This window comes from Heterocephalus glaber, unplaced genomic scaffold, assembly GCF_053883595.1.
Source record: "Heterocephalus glaber isolate CG9 unplaced genomic scaffold, H.glaber_assembly_v1.0 deba00000122, whole genome shotgun sequence".
Classification (NCBI taxonomy): Eukaryota; Metazoa; Chordata; class Mammalia; order Rodentia; family Bathyergidae; genus Heterocephalus; species Heterocephalus glaber.
This window is the reverse complement of record NW_028258138.1, coordinates 75,394,660-75,411,457: the sequence shown is the minus strand read 5'-3', so window position 1 is coordinate 75,411,457 and position 16,798 is coordinate 75,394,660. Positions and strand designations below refer to the sequence as shown.

Sequence of the window (16,798 nt, the reverse complement as noted above, 5' to 3'; positions counted from 1 at the left end):
TTTTTTAAAATTACAAATAAAGTATTTATTTAAAAAGTTTTCATTTTTAGAAATAAAGGTTTAAAAAACAAATTTCCAAAACCAGTAATTCTGTTATATCCTAACTGCTTAGAATTGTTCTATAAACTCCAAATAAGTCAAACAATTAAAAAAAAGTTTAAATATATTTCCAAATCTTACAGAACAAAAAGAAAACCACATTAATTATTAAATACTTTTGGATTTGCTTTATTCCTCCCAAGTTGAATTCACATATATAAAAACTGATGTCCTTTACATTCTGAATCTCAAATCTTCAACAGTCAAGTATTTATACAGTTATATCCAAGGTATATATTTCATATTTACTTGGCATAGAAAGCAGAATGGAGAATAATACTGTGATGTTTAAGAAAATGCTGTTTTAAAAATGTTAATTAGGTACTTCTCTCTTTTAAAGTGTATATAGCTTTTTTGATGTTAAATCTTTCGAAGGTTATTTTAGAAGGGATGTGAAGTGACTAGTTTATTTCAGATTTAGTGAAGAGTAATTTGTCAGAAATCTCAAAACTCCAAGCCAGGAGAGGATCATTTTCTTTCTTTTTTCTCCATGTGCTCATTTCATTTTTAAGGAAGACCCAATGCAATAAAACGATACATTTCACAAGCTTCTAACACGGGTTTCTGAACTGTCAACTAAAGACACCACCTCTGATGTGGATAGTTTCATTCAATCCATGTTCTACCAACTTTATATCTTTTAGATCATCTTTTATAATGCTAATCAAGTGGCTAAGGCCTTCCTGTTGTTGTTTCAAATGCTGTTTGATCTCCCATAATAGATCTGCATCTATGTAATATCTTTCTTCATATCTGACTGCTCCAAAATGGTTCTGCACCCTGATTTGGGACATCAGTTAATTTAGTTGTCCTTGAACTGAGTAGGTGCATTTAATTCGGACTGAATTGTATCTAGCTGAACTCTCAAATGCTCTTCATCAGCTTGGATGGCATAACCACTCTTCCTTTGAATTTCCTGTTTGATGAGGACCTGTAAGATTCTATGGAAAAGATTCAAGAGTTTCCTCTTGTATTGTGCAATTTTGGCCATACTTGTAGTTTGATTCTTTTGTAGCTCTCTGATATCTTCACGTATGATATCTAATCTGGTCTGATGCTGCTTAGTCATCTGATCTTGAACTTTCAGTCTTCGGAGAAGTTCTTTAGAGCCCACCATGTGTACAAGACTTAACCTTTCAGAATCAGGGTTATCCACCTTGGCTTATTTCCAAATAATAGGATCAACACCAGCAGGAGGATTCTGTAAAAGCTGCTTGATCTGTGCAGGAGAGAGTTCTGTTCTAGTCATAGAAAGGGTTACACCAAGTTGCTATAGTTGTGCTTTTATACTGGCTTGTTCAAAATGGGCATATAGTGTTATAGCTGGAACTCTTCTTCAACAACATAAATAATAACTTCTGTCCTTAAACTGGCAAAAAGGATTTTCTTGTGTGAAATATTGGTGGACTATTACTGTTGAAATATCCTCTTCCTGTCCCCCAGAAAGCCTGCAGTTGATTCCATTTTGCTAAAATAGCATCTCTCATCTCCCAGTAGTGTTGGAGCAGAAAGAGCACTCACAGTATTTATCAGCTGTTTGGACTGGTAAGAGCTTATGTAGGCGGACTGAAGAGACCACCTAATGTAGATTGTTGCTGTTGCTGTGTATTAAATCCTCCAAATCCCAGTCCAGTTCCCAAACCAGTACCTAAACCAGTACTAGTTCCCGTTGTTGTGCCAAAACTGGTACCAAATCCAAAACCTTTGTTCTGAGTACCACCAAAGAGTCCAGTAGTGCCTGTGTTAGTGGGGGCAGAAAAGCTGAATGCAGAACTTGCAGTTGTAGATGTCCCAAATCCTCTAAACCCAGTCGCAGGTGCTGCAGTGGCTGCAGTGGTACCTGAGGTACCTGAGGGAGTCTCAAAATTGAAGGCCATGTCGCAGGAGCAGAGGACCAAAGCACTACTCCTCCAACGCGACACTCAGTCTCGGATGCCTTTTTGAGGTGATTATGCCTCTAAGTGGAATTTGGTTCATGTTTCAGATTTTTTCTTTTTGGTTGTTCTGGGGACCAATATGGCTATAAACATTTCCCAAGTAGGTTGGATATGTTTTTAGGTTTCTCTATTTTAAAAGTCAAAATGGAGCACAGAAAAATTTAGAAAGCGAAAATGTATATTAAGGCCTAAAAGCACAGCGCCACAGCTGGGCATGGTGGTGCATGCTTCAGAAGGCTGGGGCAGGAGAATTGCCATAAGTTTGAGGCCAGCCTGAGCTACATAGTGAGTTCAAGCCCAGCCCAAACTACTAGGGGGACCCTGTCAAAAAAAAAAAAAAAAAGCACAGAGCCACCAGTCAAACAAGGAAGAAGTTTATAGTAGGTCCGTTTCTTCTTCTCAGTGCTTGTATCCTTGATTCTCTTTCTCTTAGGGCTTCAATCTACAGTGCTGATTAGAGAGAGGGAGACTGCTTTGCACCTTGCTGTAGTGCACACTCACTATTTGGCAGTGTATTTGGTATCATATGCCCATGTTTCCCTCTGTCTGTTCCTCTTTGTTTCATTTTCCTGTGGACCATGTGTGTTCAGCCCTAATCATGCCCACTATGACGCCAACTGCTGACTCCTTGGCCCTCCCTGGGAGTGGCCCAGGCTCTGTCTTGTTGGTTACTGCTCTTCCCAGGCACAGGGACCAGTACACACCCCTCTGTCTCTCTCAGAGTAAAAGTCATTTAATGGCTAAGAGACCCACCCTTGCTGTCCAACAGATAGTGACAACTCACTATTTCAGATGTTACTCGCTCTACCCGTGGTTAGCTCCAGATTCCTAGACCCTAAAAGTGATCGTCCACAATTTTCCTCAGTATCTTTTAACAGGACATTGTTTTTGCCGTCCCTTTCCTCTGAGCACACATCAAATACAGATCTCTGACACTGTCTTCTAGCTCTCGGCCTCTACATTTGGGTCCCAATTGTGGAGACAGAACAGTGGGTCAGGATGAGGGCTGGGAATCTTGGAGGTTTGAATCTTGGCCCATTTGTTCAGTTCTACAAGTGACAGTTTCATTTTATTTTTAGCACATCTCCACAGCAAGCAAGATCTGTATCAATTTCTATAAGAGTCGTAAACATTTTTGCACAAAATACAACTGAAAATGAGATGTCTGTATATAATAACATTAAGGAAGAAGAGAAAAACTCAAGTAACATTTCAAGATATATACGTAAGTATTGGATAATTTTATTCCAAGTTTATCTAAAGATATACCCACCTATTTGTAAAGCTTTCTGTTATATGTGAACTACATAGTTGAATCAACAGATGTCTCCAGATTTCCTTTTAACTAATCCCTCCTCTCTCCCTCCTTTCCTCTCACTTGGCTTCTACTCCTTTTCAGTCACCTCCCATGTTATCACAGTAACTAGTTTGTTCCTCCCTCGGAAGGCACAAGTGACCAGGCAAGTCATCTCTGGACAGCAGAAAATGGAAAAATGAGAATCAGAGAGCTTTATATCAAGTTACAGCTTTCCAACTGATATAGAAAGTTTCACCTATCTTGTTCTCCCTTTTAATCTGACATACACACCCCCAGTGCAGCTATGACAGCTGTAACAGTGCAGCTGTGCTTGCTGTGTTATGAACTGCCACAAAACTTAGTGGCTTAAATACCACCATGTAGTTATTCCAATTCCGCAATTTTGTGGGTCAGAGCTTGAGATTGGGGTCAACTGGAGAGTTCTGCGATCAGTAGGCGGATGGCTGGTCTCAGATGGCTCTGTGGATGGTCTGCCTCTGCTCCAGCAGGCTGGTCTAAAGGGCTTTGTGAGCAGCAAAGGAGTAAAGCTCAATGCATAAGTGTTTCTCTAGTTCTGCTTGTATCACATTTACAGTCACCCTAGTGGTCAAAGCAGGTCACAAGCCCAGGCCCAGGGTAGGAGTAGTAGGACCAGAGTGGAGGACATGGATCCAGAAAGGTGTGAACAAATTGATACTGTTGCCTCAGGCGACAGGGGGCTGCAGCCACAGGGAGCAGCAGCAGCTCCTCCTGTGGAAGTGACTTTGAAGGGCCAGCCCAAGGGGAGGGGCTATGCAGCGGGTGTTCAGTCCTCATTGCCCAGTGCAAAGGTCTCTGCTGAGCCACAGGGCATGCACCTTCTCAGCAGCACGTGACACAGGTACACGCCCCTTGTCAAAGTCCCTGTCACCTGTGCTTCCACCACCATTCTCCTTCTCCCTTGCCTGCCTGCCTCCCTTGTCCTTCCTTTGGCTCCTTCTGAAATTCAGTCCTTCAACTCTTAAAATTGTGCCGACCTAGTTTGTAAAACTACTTTCTCTTTTTGAAAACAAACAAATCCTGCTCATTTATGCTTTTCTAGTACCTTTTCTCATTCTTCAATATTTTACAAAGATTCTTATCAATGTCTTTGAACCTGGAACATAAACATGCTATTAAAAAAAAAGCACTAGAAACTATCAGAAAGTATGAGAACTCTTCTGAACTGAACCTCCTTGGGCATCGAGTCCCTTTTAGCAACTTACGCTCAACCTGTTTCCATCTAAGTATAATTTCCTGGCAGAAAATACTGAAGAAAAATAGTTGTGGAGCCATTCTGTTTTTCTTGTCATTCATCAAAATCACACCAGTCTCTCCTCCCTTTACGTGAGCCTCTTATAGTCCTACCCCTCACACACGTGCACACATGCACAGAACCTTCATTTTGTTCATTTTTCATTTTAACTTTTTCTTCTTTTTCTGGAGTTTTTCATTGTTTCTGTTACTTTAGATTTGCTTGTGGCAAGCCTGAGCTTATTTGAGGCTAGACTTTCTCTGGCACATTTGTAATACAGTATTCAATCTTTGATGATGGGACCTTCTTTCCATATTTTGTTGATTCTAATCATCTGAGGGCTTCCTGTGCAAATGCACCATTTTTTAAGCTACCCAGACTGACCTAGATGTTTTACACTCATTTTTCCAGCTGGATAGTTAGAATCATATTTTCAGACTTTCTCACCTTCTTTCATCTTCATACCAGGGGAATAATAGTATTTCCTTTCTGAATGTTTCAGTATTTACTCTCTCAAAATCTATAGTATGTATCTGTCTATGCGCTATGCCTCTCTCTCTCTCTCTCTCTCTTTCTCTGGGTGTCACTTGGTCCCTGTCTCCAAAAGGACCCATCACTTCTGTCTGCCTTCTGGTTGAGGTTACAATTTTGTCCAGAGTAAAACTTCATGCAGTCAGAATCTCTCTCCCTTGGTCTTAGGACACACTTTGCTTTGGGCTAGATGAGACTTATAGCACATGTAAAGAATGTCCCCATGAGCATAGGCCCTGACCACTCAGGGTGGTCCCCAGCTAAAAACAGTCCATGCCTTCCTTAAAACAATGTTCAAGCTGCCCGGGAAATTCTCTCGTTTGCACTCTCCTGAGAAATTGCCTTAGCTACAGGTCCTGGTGTAGTCAAGCCCATTTGCCCCCAGGTCTAAGGATTACCTTTTAGACAACTCCCCACAACATCTCCCTCCACTGTGACACCAGGAATGTGCTCTTAGACACATTAACAAAATGCCTAATGGTGTCCTCTACAGATACCACAAGAGCATAAACCTCAAAAAAATGAAATCGAGAACCTCATAACTTGTAGAGAAAAATATCTTCTCTGCTTTCCAGCTTCAGTGGCTAAGATAGACTCCTTTGCTCACTGTTATTGAATCTTCCTATAGACTCTTAATTGGAGGCATTTTTCAAGTTGCTGGTAAGGAAGGAAGGTTAGTGATGGTTTGGGATATTTAGTAGAGAGTAATCACACCATTCTCCTACCTGCTTCTATTCTCCCCCCTAGTCCACTCTCAGATTCCTCTTTTTACCTCTAAGGCTTTCTAATCTGTTTATAGACTAATTTTCTTAAAAGATTGCTTTCTCATGCTTTGCTTCTGCCCAAAACCTACCAAGGACTGTCTGGGTTACAGAAAAAAATGCATTGTCCTTAGCCTGACATTCAAAATCCACCATACTTCTTCTCAATGAAGAAAAGCATGAGGATTTGTTGAGGATTCTGTTCATGAACTTCGTTGGTTCCCATAACAATCATGCAAAACAAGAACCCAGTTTTCTAGATGGAGGGAAGTTGGACTCACCCAAAAGCACACTATGGAATAGAGAGCCTATAGCCAATAAATGGCAAAGCCAGGAGCTCTCAGATTTCTTTCACCTCACTATAACCTCACTTCTACCCAAGCACAACTCCACTGTTCCCCAGCAAGAATTCTGTGCTTCTTTTTATGACTCTTTACTCTAATTAAATAGCCTTTGTCTCTCCTCTGTTTCAATCTTCCCCATCTCTGAAGACTTATCTAATTCCCACTTTTTCCTCAATAGTATCTTGGCTACTTGAGCTACTGAAATCTCATTATCTTTAAACTCTGGGCCACAAACCCTAGAACTGAACTGTGAGTTGCTTGGTGTAGCTCTGCAAAGATGACGCCCCAAAGTGTAATGGCTTCTATGCCCTTTATGGGACCTAGCACAAAGACAGGTGCAAAACTGATTGTCACCCTGAGCCTGATTGCATTGCATTGGATGGAATGAATTTGAACTGAATAACATAAGGAACTAGTCATTGAATAAAGGATTGGGGGGCTGGCTTCCAGGATCCCCCCATGTTCTCATTTGTTAAGTCCCAAAATGTATTATGAGGCAAAGTATAACAAGGATGGAGTGGAGTGCTTTCACAAAATTGCTTTATCTGTAATTGTCTTGCTGAATGTATTTTTAAATAATTTGCGTCTCTCACAGAGCAAGATCAGTGTGACTATTATGGTTGTGAAAATATTCATCAAGATAACTGCAGCAATATTATAAATTGCCAGTGTAAAGATGGGCTGGAGAGACCTTTCTTACAGTCCCCCTTCTGTCTTGGTAAGCATTCCATCTGCTTCGGAATGTTCTCCACCCCTCTTTCTTTCCTTTTGCATGTGCAAAATATGAACATCACTGCTTGACTTTCCACGTGTATTTCAGACTATGTGATGTCTCTTTGGGCTTTAGACATAGAGACTAGAATGGGGGTCTTGGCTAAGGAGCTGGGGAGGCTGCTTGTGGGTAGGTTCATAAGGGTGGATCATGCGTGGCGCCAATGAGCACCTCATCTTACTTAGAAAAAGTACTGTGAAATAATTATATTCTGTCCCTTTGGGTTCGAAGAGATTGTTTCTGAAAGTTACCTAGGAATTACTTTGTTCTGAAGCTTTACAGTGTTCTGAACACTGCAAACCAGAGAACAACAAGCAATGCTTAAAGAAGAGCACTGGGGAACTGACGTGTGCATGCCTACCGGGCTACAGTAAGACTCTTAACAACAACTGCCAAAAGTAAGAGAAGTCAGCCCATTCTCATCTTGCTGTGACTGGAGCTGGGCAGAAAGGGTGGAGCTTGAAACCCGTATGTGGGGTTGGAGTCAGGAAGCTGGCAGAGCTGGTCGATAGAGCAGCAGCATCGTCTTCTTCGCTAGCCCTGAGCATTCTCAGCGTGCCAGGAACGGAGCACACCACATAGTACCTCTCACACAACCACTGTCAGAAATGTATTGGTCACCCATTTTCAGGTGAGGCAGCAAGCAGGTGGTAGAGCTAGGTGGTGCCACCCCTGGAGAGGGTCCAGTGACACCATCCCTCTTGGGTACAACCCCACCTGAATGGCTGAGTCTTCCTGGAGCTCAGACAGCAGAAAATTGCCGGGGTGGCAAGTGAGAGCAAGTGGAACTGGGGACCCTTGTGCCCTCCAGAGCCCTATGGGAGGTGCTGTCTTGGGATAACAGGAGAATAAGAAGACAAGAGAAAAAGAAGGAGCAAGGGAGGACAGAATAAACAGAGATGGGAAGGAAGACATGGGGATGGGAGTGGGAAGTCCAGCCCACTCCCCACGGGGGCTCTTTAAATGGTTTCTGGTTGCTCACTGTATTTCAGGTGTCCATTTGGCTACAGTGGAATGGACTGTGAAGACCGTGAGTATAAAAGTCTTGACATTATAAATAAGTTATTAACCAATAACCATGAATCACATTCAAAATCCTGTCCAGCCCACCAGCCTCTGGCTCTTTCATGGAGGAGAAAATCAGCTTGTCCTGTGGGTCATGCCTCCCAGGTGTCCTTAGGTTACAGGAAGCAGCTGCTCCACTGTGGATCCCCGGGCCAGGGCAGGCTGGTGCCTAGAGAAGGGCACCCCAAATCATGACACTGATGCCCTACATTTGCTCAAATATGAATTTTCTGCTACTCATAAGGATAAAAGAGCAGTATATTACAAAATATACTGGTTGTGGGAGAGCAAACCCAGGAACAAGTAATTTAAATACTCAAATCTTCTTGTCTCAGAGGTCTTTACCGGCTTGGGACATATTGCAAATTCAGTTCCTTCATCCTCTCCTATGCCTCATTCCCACCAGACTGGGACAATACTTACTTTAAATTTTAAACTATTTAAAAATATCCATAATATCCATAGTGTCCATAGTGTCCACAATGTCCATAGAAAACTAAAGCTCAGTGATTGAAGATGCAGGAAATACGGCCTTGAGCTTCCTGCCAGACAGAGGCCATGCTGACAGATGCCCTCAGCCTGGCTGCTTTTCATGGCAAGGACAGGTTTGCTAAGTCATTTCTTCCTCTGGGAAGTTTCCACATCTATTGAAAGGGGGGTTGGGGACTGGAAGTGTAGCTTAGTGGCAGAGCGCTTGCCTAATATGTGTGAGACCCCCAGTTCAATCTCCAGTACTACCAAAAAATTTAAAAAGAGGAGATGAAAATTTGCACCGGAGGACCTGACCTTTCAAATCCTTCCAAGACTTCACATTCTATGGCCCCAGGAACCCAGGTTGGAAGTGGCCTTTGTGGCAGTGACATGGCAGAAAGACACAGATCTAGAGCAGCATTAGCTCTCATTTCAGTGGAAATATAGTATGAGCCACAGATTCCATAGTACACTTTTCAAAAATTTACAAACCAACGAAAAAGGCTGGGAGTAGTGGTGCACACCTGTAATCCCAGCACTCAGGAGGCTGAGACAGGAGAATTACTACCAGCTCAAGGCCAGCATGGGCTACATAATGAATTCAAGTCCAGCCTGGGCTACGTACAAGACTCTGTCTAAAAAACAAACAAAAACAAATCAAGCAAAATTTCAAAGTAAAAAGAAGTATATATCCAGTATATATAGAGAGAGATAGATATAGATATAGATTGATAGATCCAATATATCCAAAATATTATTCGGACATGTAATCAATATAAGAATATTAATGAGTCATTTCGCATTTTTTCACACTCGGTGTTTGGAATCTGGTGCCTGTGTTACATTGAAGGCTGTCTCATAGCTGTGTTTGCAGTGTTGGTAGTGCCTGTGAGAGTTGGAGGAGAAACATGCTTGTGGACCAGCCTCAAGTCTCTTCCCGCAGGATAAAACCGAAAGCTACCTGGCTTCTCTGTTAGGGACAGACTTAACTCCAACCGAGTCCCTCAGTAAGAGGAGTATGGAGGGCTGAGGCAGCAGAGGTAATTAAGAGAGAGGTGTCAACCTCAGTTGGACCCGCTTCCCACCATTCCCAGGAAGAGCCCTCTGCCATCAGCCTCCTTGGTCTTTGTGGTCTTGTACCTGGCCGGGCTTCCTCTGCTGACTGAGTTCTGAAGACACAGGTAGGAGAGGCAGAGGCTGCAAAGGCTGTGAGCTGCCTCTGGAGGGGTCAGAACTGCAGCCTGATCCACCTCTCAACTGGGAGTCACTGGGAACACACAGACCTGTGCGGTAGACAGCTGGGACCAGCTTGTTGAAGGCCATTCTTACTCTTCTTTTCCTTTTCAGAATTTCAGCTGATCCTCACTATTGTGGGCACCATTTCAGGCGTCCTTATTCTCAGCTTGGTGATTGGCTTGGTCATCTTGATGAGGTAAGGGGATGGAAATGTCCTTTTCCTGTGGACACACCAGTTTCCAGACAAACCGGTGCAGCCTTTCCTGGGCAGGAGGAGGGAGATAAGGGGAGGCCCTCCCTCCATTACCACTCTTTTTTCCCCCCTTACCTTAACTGTCTTCTGATTGTATAAAATAAATGATTATCGAAGAAAATCTTGAAAAAAGAAAAAAGTGGAAATGAGTGGAGTAAAAAATTACCCATAAAACCCACCACCCTAGGGCAACTACCATTTTAGTATACATCCTTCGAGATTTTTTCCGTATTTTTAAATGATATTACATAGTTGTATATCCTTTGTGTTTTTTAAAAAATTTTAAGGTGTATTTTTGCTTAACACTTAGAAGGATGTAACAATCATTTTCCTATGCCATTAATGATTCTTTGTCAACAACATTTAATTTGATTAATGTTATCAAATATAACTTTCACCAAGTCACTTTCCTGCCCAGGATCCTGCTGCAAATGGTGTAAGATTAAATTCATCTGAACCCTTGGGTTTTAAAAAAAAAGTAGGAATGTTGTATCAGTGTGGCTGTTTCTCAGCTTGGTGCCTTAAGTTTGCTCCTCTTAAGGGTGAGCGAGCAGGGCCCATTTTTTTATTTAACAAATACTTAGCCCTGCCAGATTTCCTCCTGTTGACGGGGAAAGGACACTGTTATCTCCTCTCCATCCCACATGGGCCTTGGGATCTACTTTGCTAAAAACAAGCTTCGTACTTTTTTCTAACATTTAGTTCATACCTTATATTTTGGCAAAATAGGTATTTTCCCATAAGAATTAGGAGAAAGAGATTTTAGGTCCCTGAGATATCTTCCTCCTTCTCCACTGTGTTTTATTCCATTCTGATGTTAGCTCTTCCCAGAGACTCAGTTGGAAGGAACCAGGAACCGGCTCTGTGAGGATCACCAGGTGACTTGGGTGACATCACAGGTGACATCCATGCATCTCAGCTCCTCTTCCTGCTGCTGAGCCAGATGTGCTCCTGTCCTGGCTACACAGTTAGGATTCTCGGATCACAGCGAGAATTTCCATTCTATTGCCCATTTGGTAGGGAGGGAAGGTCTGTGCTCAGCCACTTTGGATAAGAGAGAGTCAAAGGCAGGGACTCTGGGTTGGGCTGGCCCCCAGAGTCCCTGCCATCCTGGGAGTGCACCTGCGGTGTCATCCATCCAATGGCCCCACTCCAAGACACTGCAGGAGCAGGACCACACCCTTTGGACCGGGGAGGGAGGGAAAGTCATGGTCAGAGTGACTTGAGAGTAGACCCTGGCCCCCACAGCCTACACTTGGCTTTCAACACCTCCCCCGGAGATTCTTGAGGGGCCCCAGCAGCTCCAGGAAACCCTACTTCTCCTTTCAAGACCTTGGAATCTTGAACTCATTTTACTCACAGAGATGCTTCTGCAGATGTTGGCTCTGCTTCAATGAAAAACTGTCACACAAATCACTGTTTCTCTTTGACTTCGATTATTAGTTCTATGAACAAATGAATACGGACATTATTAGCCACACTTGAATGGTGCTGTCAGAATTAGATGTTGATGGGGCCAGGGATTTAGCTCAGCGGTGCCGCCAACTGACTCTCAAGTGCAAGGTCCTGCGTTGGATCCCCGGTACCAAAAAAAACACAACAACCCAGAATTAGATGTTGATGTTGGGTCAGCTGATATTTACATCTGAGAGCTTGTGAGGAGACTGTCCTTAAACTTCAGGGGTCTACACTAGCCACATAATTAGGTGCTATGGGTAACGGGGCTCAGGCCCCAAACTTAAGTGTCCTGATTTGTTCAAAGTGTTAACAATCGGGAAATCTGGGTGATGGATATGTACATATATATACATTATATATATGATGAATGTTTAGATGTTAAACTTTATTACAGTAAATGACACATTGCCATAAATCCCCTTCAAAGTACCCCCTCCTTCAAACAATTTACCCTATTATTGTTGTCACTTTCTGGAGAAGTTCTGAAAGTCCTCTTTCATGAGTATCATCAAAACTATGCTGAATGCTGCTGCCAGCATCATCCAAGAGACAAGCAGGCCTGTAAAAACATTAGTTTGTCCTTATCTACCTTATTCGCTGGATCTGGCACTGTATGACTTTTGACTTTTCCTCAAAGTCAAAATGACCATAAAAGATAAATGTTCTGAATCAATTCAGGACATCAAGGCAGCTGTGGCAGCGCAAATAATGATATTCATGAAAAAAGGACTTCCAGAACTGCTTCAGAAAGTGGCAAAATCAATGGGATGTGTATTCAAAGTGAGGGGGAATATTTTTGATCAACCGCAGTGTGTCTTATGCTGTAATACATTTTTTAAAAAATTTAAACAATCACCATATTTTTGATCACACCTCATATATTGTAGCTCATGGTGTAAATTTTAAATTACTGAAAATTTAAAACATTTTTAGAAAGCATTAACATATACTTCAAGAAACTTCCTGCCATTGTCAGACCCTAATTCATGTAATTGATGACAGTTCAAAGAACAGAAAGAAGAACATCGAAGAGCAGAACTTGATCGAGAATGACTTCCAGAATCTGCAGCTACAGCAGACTGGGTTCAGCAATCCAGGAGCTGAGGGGAACCTCTTCCCCAGGGTCAAGACCAGTGCCTCCAGAGACCACCAAAATCCCTACATAGGCCAGTAAAGCGCACCTGGCTCTCTGGCTAGGTGAGTCAGAGCTTTCTGTTGGGTTATGCCGAGTGAAATGCCTCAGGCCAGAATAGGAACCTCTATATTAGATCTTCATCCATCCTTGGCTGCCCCACAGACTTTTTGTTTTTTCTTAAAGACAAAGCTCAAAGAGAAACTCTCCTGCTATTCTAAGTAGCCACCACTTTGTCCCTAACCCTGACCATTCATGTGACTGTAAACCATCACTTAATTTCTTGGGCCTTCTATTTCCTCATCTGTAAAAGAGTGGGTCCATTTAGATGCCCTGGAGGTCCTTTTAAGTTATCAACTGCTGCAGACTCAGCTCCAGGGATTATGACATAACTCGGAAGCTGCTAAGGATTTAGGTCCCACGTCAGGTCCAGGAAAGGACTGTTGGACGCAAGGGTGGTTCTGTGGCATCCTTGCCAGCCAGTTGGTGTCGAGGTGACTTTCTCTCTTTTCCCCCCAACCTCAACACAGCTGGTTTCTGAAGCGATAAGGCATGTTAGGGAATGATATGTCATTTCCTTTGGGAGGAGCTGGGAGAACAGCCAGGCTCATTAGATTTGTACCAGATACTCATAGCTGGCACTGCTCAGTGTGGTTTCAATGGCATGCAGAAAGGAGGATGCCCGCGACAAGTGACCATGTATGGGGAGAGATGGGGTGCTGTGCTGCAAGGAATGGATATTGGTGAGAAGAAGGAGAAGGGGCAGGAGAAAGGTAGGGAATGGAAGAGAGACAACAGGAGAAATGATTTTTTTAAAAAGCTGAGGGTGTGGCTCCATGGTAGGACATTTGCCTAGCATGCATGGGGTCCTGGGTTCAAAACCCAGTGCTGAAAAAGAAAAGGAAAAAAGAAAAAAAAAACCTTGAAAACAATAACAAATAAAGACAAAAGGAAGGACAGGAAGAAAGTGAAAAAGTTCAATAATGTTTATGGTTTATGCATCTAAATTTTCTCATATGTTTCTGTTGGACTGTTTCTTCTCTAACAGTTTTGTCTCTCTTTTTTTCTCTTTCTGTCTAGAATGGTGAAAATTTGGAGCCTCCACAGCACTAGCCCAATGTACAAGCTACTATTTTGAGTGTTTAGAAGGACTTGGAGAAGCATGCATGGGTGCAGACCCGACCACCTGACACCTGCTGGCCTCTCAGAACAGAACCTCTGAATGGTGCAAGGAACTTGGGTCTTACTAAAGAAGCATCTATGGGCCAGGGATTTAGCTCAGTGGTTCCGCTGCCTGCCTCCCAAGCACAAGGACCGGAGTTTGATCCCCGGTACAAAAAAAGGAGAAGCATCTATGAAGTCAAATGCGCACAAACGCTGTTAGCACTTGTAGGATAGGTGATTTTTCTCTGATCAGTACAAAGTACTCAGACAATGGTTAGTTTTGTTTTGGTTTGGTTTTGTGTTTTTTCCTGGTAGGGCAACACCATCTGCCCCCTAGAGGAGAGTCCCCAGCAGTACTGTACTCATCCCCGGAAGAATGTTGTTCTATAGTTGACAGCTAGGAGATGTGTGGCCTAATCCTCCTGGGGACCTGACCCACAAGCTGTGGAGCGCCCAGGAAAGGAAGAACATACCAGCCTTTAAGTCCACTCTCCGACAGGTGAGAATAGGGACACTACATCTGTCTCTCCCACATGCTTTGAACTGCTGGGAGCTTGTGACCTGGCCTTACCCGGAAGAGACAGGAAAGCGAAATGTCTTTCGGTCTTCAGGATTTACTGGGGAGATGGAAACTTCTTGATGTTAACGATAAGAACTAGAACCAGGCAAGGTGCTATATCCCTGTAATCCCAGCTACCTGGAATGCTGAGGTAGGATGACTGCAAATTCAAGGCCGGGCTAGGCAATTTATTGTGATTCTGTCTCAAAATAAAATTAAAAGTTCTAGTGATGTAGCTTAGTGGTAGAACACTCACCTAGCATGCACCAGGCTTCTGGGTTCACTCTCCACTACTGCAAAAAAAATAAATAAAAGAAAATGTGGACTAGAGATGTCTAGAGTAGGGTACATTCTAGAGCTTTTGAAATGCTAGTTGATAGGAGAGGTAGGAAGAAAACACATGACCAAAGGTAGGAGAGAGGCCAAAAGTTGTGCTGAGAAGACAAGTAACGGAGGAGGGAGCAGGCTCCACCTTCTGCCATGAGCTACCCTCCTCTGTAAGCAAAGGGACCCTTCCTCCAGCGCATGCCCTTCCACGACCAGGGCTAAGGAAAGGATATAAAACAGGAGTCAGCTCAAGGACACTTTGAAATCACAGGCCTTTTGTTCATGGTGGCAGGGAGCTTGTGCCCAGAGCCCAGGGGTCCTGAACGTTTGTTGCAGTTTGCAGATTTATTTCACCAGGGACCCAGCCTGTCCTGGTGACAGAGGCTTAGCTGTGGCCCCCAGCATACCCATGATTGGGGCCACCACATCCAGCAGGCTTTTAAGTGTAAATAGTATGCTTGTATATGTCTAATGTCTGGTCCCCTTGAAGGTATTATTTTTGTTATTATTATTTGTTGTTGCAATAAAATGTCTTTGATAGATGCATTCCTTTCTTATGCTTTGGGATTTTGGTGATGTACACAGCAACTAGTCTCTCTTTTATATTTTTTATTTTTCCATTAAGTTTATTGGTACTTTTTAGGTATAAAGTACAGTTACAGTCATCATTGGGATCTTGTACCTTTATGTGATCCATCTTGGTTCATATCTTTTTCCCCCTTCCCCTGCCCTCCCTTCACCCCCTCCACCCTTCCCTATTTACAAAGACTTTGTTTCCATTTTTTTCCTTTTCTCATATTTTTTCTTTTCCCTTCTTTCCTTTCCCCTACCCCTCCCACTTCCCCTATTCCTTTAGACCTTTTCTTCCTATTAAACAATATCAATTATACATTTTTAAAATTACAGTATCAAAATTTAGATGACATTACCACAGATCTTACAGAATTTAAAAGGATATAGAAAGCATATTACAAATATCTTTTTTGAAATAAATTTGACAACTTCTATGAAGTACCTTGGAAGACAAATTATTGAAACTGACTCTGGAAGAAATACAAAATTTGAATAGCACCTATTAAAGAAAGTATATTCCTAGCTTGAAAACCTACCTATATGACAACAGCAGGCTCATATACATATTAACTGATAAATTATATCAAACATTTAAAGCAGGAAAAAGAAGGAACACTTCTCCCCTCATTTTAGGAAATCAACATTGTGCTAATCCTAAAACTGGATAAAGATAATAGAAGAAAAAAGTATGAACATAGATAAAAATTTGTTTAACAAAACAATTAGAAGTCAGATCTGGCAATATGTAGAAAGTGGTTTTATTATACGGATGACAGTGTTGGTTCAGCATTGGAAGATCCACCCCCAAAAGTCATCATTTTAACAGAGGAAAGGAAAAAACCATATGATCCTATCAGTAGTTGCAGAAAAAGTTTTGGACTAAATTCTACAGCTGTTCATGGTAAAAGCTATCAGGAGCCTAGAAGTAGAACAGAAACTTCTCAACAGATTAAAGACATGTACTCCATACTTCCAGAAAAAATGCCTTATGTGAATGGAGAAGATACAATGCTTTCTCCTTAAGGTGGGGAACAAGGGCAGATATGCCTACTCTTCATCTGTCCATTAAACTTCGAAACATGGGCCCAAACCAAAGTAGTCTGGCAATAAAAAGAAACAAATAGCATAGGATTGGTAAGGTAGAAGCAAAATCTTTATGTGTACATGAAATGATCATCTACAGAGAAAATACTAAGAAATCTCTAGGAGCCCCTAGAACTTGTATTTGAATTTAGTAGGATTAGAAAACACAAGGTATATATAAAAATTCAGGTCTGTGTATACTTGCTATAAATGAAGAATTGGATATTGAAATTTAAAAGTTATGTAGGAGTACAAAGGACCTAGAAAAGTAAAAAGAAAAAGAAAACAGTGTTGGAAGACATTTAGTACCTAATTTTAAGACTTCCTCTAAAGCTACGGTAATCAAGGCAGTGTTGGTGTAAGGAAAGGCATATAGATCAATGGAATAAAACAGAGAATCTAGAAATAGGATCACACACATATGGTCCACTGAGTTTTGAAACATTATTTAACATTTTATAGA

General features: G+C 42.1%; 1 protein-coding gene and 2 pseudogenes across 2 annotated transcripts in view; 1 reads left to right on the top strand and 2 right to left on the bottom strand.

Moving 5' to 3' along the window:
- Muc13 (mucin 13, cell surface associated) overlaps positions 1–15,248 on the top strand; it is a 31,184-nt gene extending 15,936 nt beyond the window's left edge. The window contains exons 6-13 of one of the 2 annotated variants that reach the window (XM_087209618.1): positions 3,116–3,261; positions 6,838–6,960; positions 7,289–7,412; positions 8,007–8,044; positions 9,898–9,982; positions 10,861–10,917; positions 12,500–12,694; positions 13,710–15,248. In XM_087209618.1, the coding sequence (XP_087065744.1) occupies positions 3,116–3,261; positions 6,838–6,960; positions 7,289–7,412; positions 8,007–8,044; positions 9,898–9,982; positions 10,861–10,917; positions 12,500–12,671 (745 nt within the window). In that variant the 3' untranslated portion in view covers positions 12,672–12,694; positions 13,710–15,248. The remainder of the gene's footprint in view (positions 1–3,115; positions 3,262–6,837; positions 6,961–7,288; positions 7,413–8,006; positions 8,045–9,897; positions 9,983–10,860; positions 10,918–12,499; positions 12,695–13,709) is intronic. The other variant, XM_013073878.3, reaches the window with a different exon arrangement.
- Positions 672–1,429, bottom strand: LOC110349570 (nucleoporin p54 pseudogene; annotated as a pseudogene).
- On the bottom strand, positions 1,360–2,245 carry LOC101703056 (nucleoporin p54 pseudogene; annotated as a pseudogene).
- Positions 15,249–16,798: the final 1,550 nt, after the last annotated feature.